This window comes from Lacerta agilis, chromosome 4 (genome assembly GCF_009819535.1).
Source record: "Lacerta agilis isolate rLacAgi1 chromosome 4, rLacAgi1.pri, whole genome shotgun sequence".
Taxonomy (NCBI): Eukaryota; Metazoa; Chordata; class Lepidosauria; order Squamata; family Lacertidae; genus Lacerta; species Lacerta agilis.
This window is the reverse complement of record NC_046315.1, coordinates 90,357,346-90,370,143: the sequence shown is the minus strand read 5'-3', so window position 1 is coordinate 90,370,143 and position 12,798 is coordinate 90,357,346. Positions and strand designations below refer to the sequence as shown.

Sequence of the window (12,798 nt, the reverse complement as noted above, 5' to 3'; positions counted from 1 at the left end):
CTGGCACAGTTCAGCTGGAGATCCACTGGATCCCAACCCGCTCATCCTGGCAGATCTTGCTATAGGATTTAGCTAGTATATTATTTGATCCTGAAGAGGAAAGCAGTTATGATGGTAATTTATTTTGGTTCAGTTTTATAGATAAATTGATCTCTTATCATAGCACACAGCAGAAGTTTGATTTCAAATGAGTAGTTCATAGGCAACGGACATAATGAATATGCAATATTAATTTGGGGAAAGTCTGCTGGGCAAACTCTAATTTTATTTTTTTTAAACCAGAAAAGTGAAAACTTTTCAAATGTTTCAACTCTTAAGTCAAATTTATTTTCAATCAAAGGAAAATATTCTTTAGGTCTAAATACTTTTCTCTACTTTTTTATTGCAAGTATTAAAATTAGGATTTCTGGGAAACACTGATAAAACTTTCTCACAACACAGCAAAAAGAAGAAACAGGCACACCACTATGAAACTTTAGAACACTAATGAAATTAGGCTGCTTTTTCAATATCTTATGGTTTAATAATGCTAGCAATATAAAATATAGAAAAAGTTTTTTTTTTCTTTTGAAAACAGAAAAGCAGATTGGAATTCATGGTGTTTGTGCTTTTTGCAGTGGGATTGTTATAGCAAGTGATGTTGCATCTAAGCAGCAGGGTTTTTTGTTTCTTTTTTTTAAAAAAACAATTAAGTTGAAAAATTTAACCGTTCAACCAGAAGTCCAAATGGATCATCAGATTGAGTCAATTGTCTTAAGTTATGTTTCAGTTCCTCAAAACAAAGGAAACTACAGAATACGATAAAAGAGAGATCAATAAAGAAGTTTGAAACCTACCAATACTGGTAGCGGGTGTCATGCACAAAACTGACCCTGGGTGTCATGCAATGATAGGTGGAAAAAGTGAATAAAGGGAAGAAACAGGTTAGCTGTTTAGAGTTAACATTCAAAGTGAAGATCCAAGCATCCCCAAGATAAGCCAAAGTTAGTTAAATACCATTTCAAAGAGATCATTCATAGCTTTTTTGCTGTTTTAAAACAGTTCTTATTATAAGTCACTCGACACATTGTGCACATTAATCAAAATCTGTATGGCAAAGCCTTTCTTCAGCATTTCCTTTCAGCAACGGGAAATAACTCTTTAAAAAGCAATCACTTTGAATAGTCTAGGTTATCCAACAATGGTCTGTATCACGATCTACAACTCGCAGCTCTGTTTTAAGCCCCCAAAATGTACTAATAAGATAAACATTATTACTTCAGAGCCAATATAGTTAATATTGCAGCCAAGACAGACAGGAAATCTGTGCAGACAACACTTGGGAGCAAGTTCCATTGGACTCAAATATGTATAGCACTGAGCTGCCCTCCATCATTTGCTTTACGCACAAGTAAGATAAATCAGGGTTTTTTTCTGCCTTTTACGTTCAAAGATAGTTTTTAGCTTGCAATGCCATGCCAACCATGCCTACTCAGAAGGAAGCCCTATTGAATTTAATGGGACTTACTCCCAGTTAAGTTGGGTTAGGACTGCAGCTTAACAGTGCAATTGTATAAATGTCTTCTCAAAACATTCTCTTAAAAAAAAATCTGAATAAGTGTGCATGCACATGAAAGCTCATACCAAGAACAAACATAGTTGGTCTCTAAGGTGCTACTGGAAGGATTTTTTTTATTTTATATTTTGTTTTGACTATGGCAGACCAACACGGCTACCTACCTGTAACCATTCTCAAAACAAGATTGCACTGAGTTCAGCGGGACTTACTCCCAGCTATAGGATTGCAACCTAAAAAGTATTAATACTCTACATTAACAAGGCTATTAAGTCTGCTTCACATTATGCTCCTAAATACACTTACTAGAGAGTAAGTCCCACTGAACACAACGGAATACAGTTCCAAGTAAACATGCATAGGACTGTGCTGTTAGTATGGGTGGGTTTCATTTCTGACCTGATACAGTGCCTGGCATACCATTATGTTTTTTTGTATATTCTTTTGCATCTTTGCAATAACTCAGGGGCCCTCATAGTTAGGAGAAAATAGGCAGATAGGAGGAAAAAAAGGATCTGTGTATGTAAAATGTTTTGAAATCCCAGCATGTCCTGCAGTTCCATATACATTACCTACAGCTAGCTAGCTAGCTAGCTATGAATGACCTTGCCTTGAAGGAACAACCTCCAGTGAAATAATTCAATATTTCTATTATCATGCTCAATTAAAAAACCCCAAAGAAACTAGTATTTGAAGAAAAATACAGCAGTTCCTTTGGAGATCATAAAGCAAACCAGGCACCGAATTACTAAATGACTATGCTAAAGGCACAATAACTTTGCCTATAGCCCACAATCCATTTACCTTACTGCTTCTTACTGTGGAAGAATCAATTAGATGACTCTAGCATTTGTGGGTAGTGAATGCCGGCAGTAGTGGATCGTGCAATATATATGAAATATTGAAAAATGGAGAAGTGAGCTACTCCATATTTTTCACATGGCTTGCTTTAAAAAACAACAACCACAACCTCATATGTAATTTCCCACATTCCCCCAAATAGAGGTTTTAGGAGTAAAAATTCCCATTTTCACATGGGACTGATATACAAATGTTAACTGGTGTTGTGTTCCTCTAGGTGCCCCTGGAGGCAAGCTCCTTCACATTATTATTTAGATCAGGGCAGTCCATTGTGCAGCCTAAAGGCTGCATGCGGCCCTCAAGGCCTTTTTTGGTGGCCCTCAGCAATATTTCATGCCCCCCCTGCTGTCTTCCCAAAGGCAGGTAAATGGGGTGTTAAGGCATACTCAGCTCAATAAATAAGAGGTATGGAAAGGTAAACCATAGCATTTAAGGAAGCCCTTGTCAGATTCAACAGAAAAGTGGCTGCCTATGGGGAGGGGGGGATATTGTTGAGGTGTGTGCACCCTAATCACATCTTGATGGGCGTGTAGTAGGCCAAGCTGAAGCTGCTCATTGCCTCTTCAGAAGAAAACCTCATCTCCCCTCTTGGCATCAGTGCTCACCTGCTGCCTACAACTCACTCCTTGCAGGAGCAGCAGTGTTCTACTGATCGCAGTCCTACTGCTTTCCCCAGGAATGAACAACACATGCACAGATAATGCCAGGATTGCATAAAGCTAAAATCCACTTAGCGGGAAGATGTGAATGAGCACCAAAGAAAGCTGACAATGGTTTCTGTGTCTTCTTAAATTTTGTTTGCAAATGCAGAAAGCCACTTCTCTGTACTCCCCCCACTGAAAGGCTGCTCAGATGAGTCTGTGCAAGGGAATGCATATATTTTAATACACTCCCGTTTTCCTTGTGTTAGTAGCAGTAGACTTGCAGCCTTTTTACGTGTGAGTATCAACTCTCTCATGGCACCCAACCCCTAATGGAGGCTTTTGGAGAGGAAAAGTGTCTGTACTGTTTCTTTTCCCTCTATGGCACATCACAAGATTGGCTCCAGGTTGTACCAGACACAAGCACTTCTCTCAATTGACACTTACACTGACAGGCAATGACTGGTGATTCCCCTTAGCTGGGAACAAAGTACGGGCCACATCTATATCTGAATTTCCAAGTCACTACATATTGGAGTTAAGTTGTGCCAAAAGGGGTAAAGTTCTGCAGAGACATATTAAAAGATATTCCAGTCCAATTGTCTTTACGGACATATTCACTAGTGTTTCAGGTTGTTGTTTTTTGTTAGGTGTCACTACAGTTTCATACCTCTTTTCATAATGGAAACAAAATGGCAAAATCATTTGTTATTGATCTTTTGTGGAAAGCTGCAGAAAATTGGGTGCTTTCAAAGTTCATATAGTTTACTGGGCAAACAAACTCAAATACAAAAATTTGCTGTAATGCAGGTGGATGCTTTTCACACAACTACTCTTTAGATCTGTGCCATTTTGTAAATGCTGCTGCTGGAAACACCAGGCAAAGGAGAACATCTTTAGCTCCTTCACAGATTTAATTCTTATTCCTGACTGCCCTCTAAGTAAAATAACATAAGGCAACAAAATAATTTCAAAATGTAGAAAGAAACCTTTTCCAACAAAGAAGAATGAATAATCCTGAAAATGTTTTAGCAATAAATTGGTGCTGTAGCTGCCTGGGCACTATGAAATTTTCATTTTCAGATGTAACACTGAACCATAGTTTAGTGCTCGATTCAGCAGCAGCAGCAACAGCAGCAAGCCTCGGGCTCTACACTCTCCCCTTCTCTAGTGAAGCTTTGAGGAGGAGATTGGAAGCTTTGCCTTTTCCGCCTTACAGTCAAAACTGGGAGGGAACGCTGGTTGGTTTAACCTGTAGTTTGTTCCAACAAGCCAGGATCAAACTGTCCTATCTTGCTTGAACAAACCATAGTTTGATCTAACCAAAGTTTCCCAAGTCCAGATGTAATCAAAAGTTCTGGCTTAAAACAGAAAGCAAAAGCTTCCAATCTACTCTCCTCTTTGGGTTGTTCAAGAGGAACAAAGGGAAGGGAGGACTCCTCTAGCCTAAGCTGTTCACCACAAAGTCATGCTGTTTGGGGCTCTGACAGGCCCCAGGTTCCTCATGCCTAGTTTAGCATTATGTCTGAACTAGGCCAAAGTTGGAGATCCCATAAGCATTGTTTTCTTTATAAGAGCTTCTTCTAATGTTAAAAAGTATGCTTTGGAGGCATGCACATGCAAATCATAGCGGTAACAAAATTCATGATATTCAAAAGACTGATAAGCATACCCACCTGTAATTCAGGCACAGGTATGTTAAGCTGCAGCTGGGATGCTCAGCCTAATTTATTTGCACTGAATTGCAAAAATACATGGAAGTTTTTGTTATGAGAGTGAAATGCAACAATAATGGGAGACCCAGCCAGATGAGCGGGGTATAAATAATAAATTATTATTATTATAATGTAGCTTTAAGCACCATAAAAATTAAGAGCTTGTATGTGCACGACAGCTTTGCATCCAAGCTGACATAGATTTTTCACTCTTTGTTTTTAATTATAGTTTGTAAAATATTGGCCCATTTCAGACTTAACATTAAACCATAGTTTAGCACGATGTGGTTGAGCAGAGGTGAGCCTCACACTCGCATGCTCCTCCTCCCTTCCTTTGTGAGGAAATGATTGGATATTTGTGAGTCCCATTTTAAACTAACTGGAGTTTATCATTACATCTGAACTGGGGTTGTCCAAATTCTATATCGTTAATAAGGCAGGGCCATAAAACTTACTTTTCTATAGTCAAAGCTTGCATTTCTTTTGAACTCTTTAATGTATGTGCATTTATTTAACTGCACAGCAAAAGCCTTCCAAAATTATACTAGGGGGTGGGTACATGTGGATGGCCATTTTAAATTACTTCAAAACAATCACTCATCCATGTCTATCAATTAAATAGTGATACCGATGTTTTCCCAGGCACTGTAATCACTACAAACTTCAGAATCAAGCATTGACTCTGTCCCCGAGAAACTATCATATCTAGTTGTGCAGTGATCCTTCTTTCCGAGAAAGAAAATATATCCCTGCACCATTATCTGAAATTATAGTGCTTGCCAGTGCTAATATGCCATGCTGAAAGATCTTCCATTTCGTTTTCTGTGAGTTAAGCTACCATCTAAAGCTAAGCACACTGAAGATCTCAGCAGCTACTTCAGTGACTAGGGGTTTTTCTAGTTGCGGAGGTAGCCGCTGCAATCTTTTACACATCTCTGCATCCGGTGTCATACTGCTCATGCGAGTAGACCACTCATGTGAGCAGTTAATTACAGTAATCTACCAGCTGCAGTAACATGTGCACTGGCTTCAGTGTTCAAAGTGGCAATGAAACTCTTATCTTATTAGGATTCCATTACCGATTAACATAGCTCTGTTGAAGATTTCACACCACACCACTAACTATTGTTTAAGGGGGTAGAGCAGAGCAGCACTCATGGGTCCTGCCTTCCCACGAGCCCCCAATGTCCACGTGCTGAGAAGGGAACACCTTGGGAGGGTAGCCTGCTGTACATACATAGGTTCCCCCTGCAATCTGGAACCCTAATGGCGCACTATTTCAGATTGCAGAGGGAGCCTAGGAACACACAGCAGGTTGCCCTCTCCAGCAGATATCCACCAAAGTATGGACAGCAGGGAAAGTAGAAAATTCTCAGGAAGCCCTGTTCTCTGCCACTGCCTGATCCCACCTGTTGCCTTTGGGTAACTGTACAGAACACATGCTCTCCTGCCCATGCAAATTAGCTGCAGAAAGGTATCATCACTTTGGTTCTTTATAGCAGGGGTGTCCAACCTGTAGGTCGTGATCTACCGTTAGATCACCGGGGTGCTCCAGGTAGATTGCGGGGCGATAGGAAGTGATCACTGAGAAACAGCTTTGACTTCCCCCTCAAAAAAGGCTGAACAACTCAGGATTCTCTCTCAAAAAAGCTCAACAATTCTGTGTTGTCCTTCGAAAAAAAGCTCAACAACTCTGGCCTCCCCCCCCCCCAGCTAAACAACCCTTGGCAAATCTCCCCCCATTTAGTTGCCACCTTTGGTAGATCACTGCCAGTTGTTTTTTTTATACTGGGGTAGATCACAGTCTCTTGGGAGTTGGACATGCCTGCTTTATAGCAATAGCAGAAGGAGTCTGAATATTAGCAAGAAGGTTGATGTTGAGTAGAAATTTCATTCTGCTTGAGAAATGTACAGGTAAGCCATGCAAGATATACTTGAAGGACAGAGGGAGTTAATTGCAAGTACTTAACATACTCCTAGTGAAACTGAATGCCTACTTTGTCCCTCAAGGCTCTTCTCATCAGTTCCCAAAACACCTGTGCAAAGAGGTGTATTGCAGAACATGCTTCAAGCTGACAGAAAACAATGGAGACAAGAACAGACTGTGTTCCGTCCCAATGGGTTGTTGTGACACATATGAAGAAAGACCAAAAATAAGCAGTCCTGTAGATTGTTCACATTCAATGTCCAGGCCTAGTCACCCTTAGATCAGACCCACTAAAATCTCCATGGGACTCGCAGATTTCAATGGGTCTGTTCTAAGAATGGGTGGGTCTGGATCCAACCCAAAGCCTTTCCAGCACACTGACATGTTTCTGAAATCCTAATGTTCTTCAAAAGCAAAATATAATCCCATGTAATATTTTTTTGGGTCACAAAAGAGGTTAGAAAATGATGGATTTGTCAAAGTGAAAGCACAATAAATGTGATCACACAGAGAGTGATCTCTGCTGCGGAGATTTAAAGAAACAAAACAAAACTCTCAAAATGACATACCTGTTGGAATAAATGCTGCATGTTGCTGCAACTGTGCACTAGCAAGAGCCTGTTGGTAGTGCAAGAAACTGGGATTAAAAACAGCACTGGCCCCATTGCTTTTCTCAAGTGCTTGCCTCTTTGGTAAAGTGTGAAGAACACCAGGAGGAAAGGCCTGTAAATGAAATAATAAGAGTAGCAGTAGTAAGGTTGACAGAAGCTGTAACAGTTTGTTCTACTCTTAAAATATTACATTTGGTTGAAGATGCCTTGCCATGCACATTAGTTCAAAACAGGAACAATGTCAAATGGATGGCATTTTTTTGTTATTGATAGTAAATGCATGGCACAATTAAACTAAAATTATAGCACCACAACAATTAAACTGAAAAAAAGGGAAAAAAAGCTTTTCAGGACTGAAGGGGTTTTTAAAGAAATCCAAAGATCTTTCTTTAAATATGGCTAAAAATAGTAGAAGAAAAACAGCACTTGTCTTTCATAACATTTTTAAAAAGTTAAATATCTTTGTATCGTTAACTATATTAATTAGCACAGAAGAAGCATCTTCAATTACAAAAGCAGGATTTTTAAAAAGCTTTTAAGGGAAAATATATTTAAAGATGAAACTGTGTTAGGAAAGGCGGAAAGTTGCTTTGCAATCACTACATGTGAAAATGAAATGGCTAAAATACTGAAATTATTTTTGTAAAATTAATAATACAAGAAAATTCAGTTAACGTTAAAAATCATTTTGCATCTCGGAAAAGCTACATGCAAAGCAAAAGGTGAAAGGTCAAAGTACCAGGTCTACAGTTGCTTCGAGAGGTCGCTTCATTGCTTTGGCAGTCGACTGAGTCTTTTAATAACAGGCAGCGAGCACATGATGGCAGTGGGCCAATGGGATTCAAGCGAATTAACATACAGGTAAACAGCAAGCAGAGGTGCATCATGGGAACGGCATTGCATTGTGGATAGGTGAGAAGGAAAAAAATATTCTGAATGCAATATACAACATACAAAAACACTAGGCATGCACAACAACAAAAATGTTTTGTTTTCTAAAGAAATGAATATTACATCTTGAATTAGTACCGAAGCAAAAAATGCATCTACTGTACCTTAGTTAAAAGCATATAAGAGAGTAAAATATAGATGTTTGAAATTTAGGAAAGTTGATTAAAACAGCAGCTTGCAGACACCCTTAAGCATTTATAAGCACCAGTAAGCTTGAATGCTATATAGGAAAGCATTATTTTAGGGGGGGGGAGGTGTTCCTAAAAGAATTTTTGATAAGTTAGTTATGCCATGTTAAAAAGCACAAGTTAATCTCCAAATGCTAACATTCAAATCTAAACAACTGAAAACGTTTTTTTAAAAAACGATTTAATGGAATGAGCACATAAGAGGTTTACCATGTTATTAGGAACAAATCTATTAGCGAAGTGTAAAATTTTAAATCTGTTTTAATTTTAAAATCTATTTCCTTTTTTTGGTGTATTTAGTAAATGTTATTTAGGATAATTAACTTATCAGCAAATTCAGCACGGGCCTTTTTCTTTTTCTATGCTGGGAACCACAGCTTCAAGTTTTTTTTCCAGTGAACTTACCGCACAAAGCAGAGAAAAACTGCACATTATTTTGAATTAGTACTTTCTATGTTGTTGGGTTTTTTTTTCATCTTTAGTCAAATAATCTATATACCAAGTTTTAATAAAACATAGTAATGGAAAACACTGCTCATTGCGAGTCAGAATTTTTATTTTAGGATCAAAGCAGAAATGGCAACACTGCATTGTATAATATTTTAAAGACGTTACGTCCTGCGTAAGAACAAAAAGCATATGAAACTGCCTTCCACAAAGCCATATCATTTATCCATCTGCTCTGCTATTTTTTACCCTGTGTAGCAGTGGCTTTCCAGAGTCTCCTTTCCCAGCCTACTAATGCTGAACTGGAGGTTTCACCTTGGGACCTCTTGCATGCAAATTTGGACTGTCAATATTTCTAAGTAAAAAACAAAGAGGGGTGAGCTTGACTACACTTCCAACAAAAATGTCTGTGAAGTTTTTCTTCTAAGCTAAAATTTTAATGCATTTGAACTCTCATTTACACTCTCAGCACAATAGGTTTCTCCTCTGGAGACAACGGTATTCGGGGGTCATATTTTCTTGTTGGTGAGCCATACTTGGAACAAGAAGAAAGCCTGATCTTTGCAGCATTGCCAGCACATAACCCTCTAAAGAGAATGGAGTCACTCGAAGATCATACTTATATAAAAACAAAAAGAGGAAGAGGCTCTGTAGGTACTGGGTTTGAGTCTGTGGATGCTTGGAAAGGGTTGTTGTTCCATTTGTACCACTGAATGTGTTTATTCTTAGTACTTAAGAATGTTTTGAATGACATTTTAGGTGGCAATCAAACAAAGTTGTGTGTGCATGTTTTGGAAACCTTCCAACCTTGCTACTTAAGACAGCTGTCCCAGCAAGGGAGATCTATGAGCAGAAACAGACTAAGATGTAATTAGTCAATGCACATGTTGATGCACATCTGAATTTGTATTCTCATGCTCATATTGAGTCCCACTGAAATGGATGTTACAGGTAGGTAGCCGTGTTGGTCTGCCATAGTCAAAACAAAATAAAAAATTCCTTCCAGTAGCACCTTAGAGACCAACTAAGTTTGTTCTTGGTATGAGCTTTGGTATGAGTTTCTTAGTTGGTCTCTAAGGTGCTACTGTAAGGAATTTTTTTTATTTTGTTTTGAAATGGATGTGTCTCTTCACAGAGGTGAGAATGCATAGCCATACCAGTAGCTATTGCGTACAATTGGTTGCACATGACAGGATGTGGATCAAGGGCAATGGTGGCCACAGAAGCTAAGAAACAAGTATGGTAGCTTCTGGGCCAGTGAGTGGGTCTTAATCAAAGATAAAGTTATGTAGGAACGCAGGTGGCACTGTGGGTTAAACCACAGAACCTAGGGCTTGCAGATCAGAAGGTCGGCGGTTCAAATCCTGTGCTGGGGTGAGCTCCAGTTATTCGGTCCCAGCTCCTGCCAACCTAGCAGTTCGAAAGCATGCAGTGCAAGTAGATAAATAGGTACCGCTCCAGCGGGAAGGTAAACGGCATTTCCGTGCGCTACTCTGGTTCGCCAGAAGCAGCTTAATCATGCTGGCCACATGGCCCGGAAGCTGTACGCCGGGCTCCCTCGGCCAGTAAAGTGAGATGAGCGCTGCAGCCCCAGAGTCGTCCGCGACTGGACCTAATGGTCAGGGACCTTTTATAGTCATCAATGGACCACACCATCCTTTTCAAATGTTCAGTCTGAACATTGGCTTATGTAAATTTAAAAGGAGATGTAGTTCCTATGTGCTTCAGACACATTTTCGCTCTGAGATGCATTCACACCCAAACCCTAAACTGCTTTTTAAATTAAACAAACATTAGAATAGCTCTGATGCTTTAAGATGATTCTGGTGTGCTGGGAACATACAATGAAGTGGGAGACATCCACCTTTCTCCCTCTAAAACAAGCGTAATCTTTGACCTTGAAATATCTCTGTTCTCTTGGTAAGCATATCAAGTCTTTGCAGAAGGTTGGCTTTCATTAAGTAAATTCTGTAGTATGCTGAATTTCTTATACTGCATACAGCAGAAGTCTTAAATATTTGCCCAGTGCCAGAATGAGGACAATGCCTCTTTGACCTGTATGTGGAGTCAGCTTATCTTCCAGATAAGAAAATCTGCTTCTACTGATAATTTGCTACCAATATATAAGTTTTTAGGATGACAGGTACCCACATTCCAGAAGTAGTGAGAAAAATCTGAGGGCAAAACCAGCTCTTTCAGCACTTCTTTTGAACTAAAAGAAGCCACTTCTGGAAAGATACTTTCTCTGGCCATTAGTATGACATTCCTGGCAGTCTTAAAAACAGCAGCAGAGAGAGTCATGTGGTTAACTCTGTATGCACCTGAGCACTTTCAGTGTACAGCGGTTACTTTCAGCATTCCTTTTTTTTAAAAAACTCAGTACAGTGCAATAAGCTTTATCAGAAGCCTGGGTGTACCTGCACAAACCCTTCTGTGCACTTAAGAGTTGTTCTTGGAACTGTGCAAAAATGTTGTGGCAAGTCAGTGTATTAAGCTATTCATCAACCTCGTGAGATAACAGCGTGTTCTTTTAAATTTTTTACTTTTAAGAAAAATGAGGAGTCAGTTCAAACAATCATAGTGGTAAGTGATGGCATGCCAAGGGCATTGAAGTCTGCCATGTCCAAGTTCAATCCCCATAGCAATTCACAAGATGCCACCCTAGTTTGTGCATGTTCACCACATCAAACTAGTCAGATGAAGAGACCCTAAATGCACATAAATTTAGGATTCTATTCTCTCCAGTCCTCAACACCCGCATATATAAAGCATTTTTCCTCTTCTCCCTTGCTAGCCTTCATTTATTTAACAAGTTTTATATACTGCTTAATCAAAAAGCAATGCTTCCAGTCACCAAGAAAACAGCAATCAACTTATCAGAGACTCCTATACAGCCACATCAAGACTATGGGTCCCAGAAACCACTATGCAAATGTTAACTGTATGTTGCTGTTGGACCAGCCTATCCAAATTTCTGAACATCCAAACAGACTCCTCACCCAGCCATTCCTAAAACTGGAAGAAAAAACCCTGTCCTAAACAATGGCAAATAGGGCATTACCGGTAAGTACACTGTGCTCCAAAAAGATGCCTATTGTGCTAAAGGTACAAAGTGAAAAAGGACCTTGGATCACTGAATTATTTTGTCTGATCAGCATTCGTAAATTAATAGAAGACCATATTCTGGTAAAGGATTTAAGCTAAATTGCACTCTTAAAAGCAATGCTGGCTTCACAAAAGCAGTTAATTACGGATCCTGCATTCTTGCACTTACCATCACTGTAGCAGCTGCAGCAGCTGCCTGAGCAGCCACTGCAGCCTGGTTGGCTTGGTGCTGAGCGGCTTTGATTTTGGCCTGCAAGTGAGCAGGAGGGTGAAAATATTTGCATTTCTCCCTCATGCAGCGCCCCTTTATGTAATCCATACAAACAGTTACGGTGTTGTCATTTGTATCAATCATTGTGCTGTCTGCAGGATGTGCAAAGCGGCAGTCAGTTTCGCCCCGTGCACAGTTTCCTCGCTGGAACTCCCTGCAAACCTGGTGCGCAAAACAATACTCATTATGCATACTAGATCAAGAGGGGTGGGGGTGAGGTAGTTGCATATACTGAACAAGAGAAGACATTCAAAAATGTAACTTCTGGAGGCTCTAGACCAAATGACCTCCAGTGCTTTTCAAACCAAATTTCCAATTTGAACCTACAACTGTTCTGCAACTTATATATCTTCAGGCACACAGGTCTGGATCGTAAGATAACGTAAGGCAAGGAAGTTCACTGAAGGAATGCTTCCTGCCCCCTTCAGCCACCTGTTTCCCCTGAAAAGCCTTCCTTCTCTAGAAGCCTGTTTGAATAATGTGGCCTGGAGGCTCCTGGAGAAGAGGGGAATTGGTTATCAGAAGG

The 12,798-nt window shown here is 39.7% G+C and overlaps 1 protein-coding gene across 11 annotated transcripts in view; it reads right to left on the bottom strand.

Annotated features, from left to right (window-relative positions):
* Nucleotides 1-12,798, bottom strand: part of MBNL2 (muscleblind like splicing regulator 2) — a 72,984-nt gene that overhangs the window by 18,198 nt on the left and 41,988 nt on the right. For 3 of the 11 annotated variants that reach the window (XM_033147900.1, XM_033147899.1, XM_033147901.1), the window contains exons 5-8: nucleotides 12,171-12,434; nucleotides 8,050-8,103; nucleotides 7,269-7,422; nucleotides 837-872 (exon numbers count right to left, since the gene is read on the bottom strand). In XM_033147900.1, coding sequence (XP_033003791.1) covers nucleotides 837-872; nucleotides 7,269-7,422; nucleotides 8,050-8,103; nucleotides 12,171-12,434 — 508 coding nt within the window. The remainder of the gene's footprint in view (nucleotides 1-836; nucleotides 873-7,268; nucleotides 7,423-8,049; nucleotides 8,104-12,170; nucleotides 12,435-12,798) is intronic. The other 8 variants (XM_033147902.1, XM_033147903.1, XM_033147905.1 and 5 more) reach the window with 5 other exon arrangements.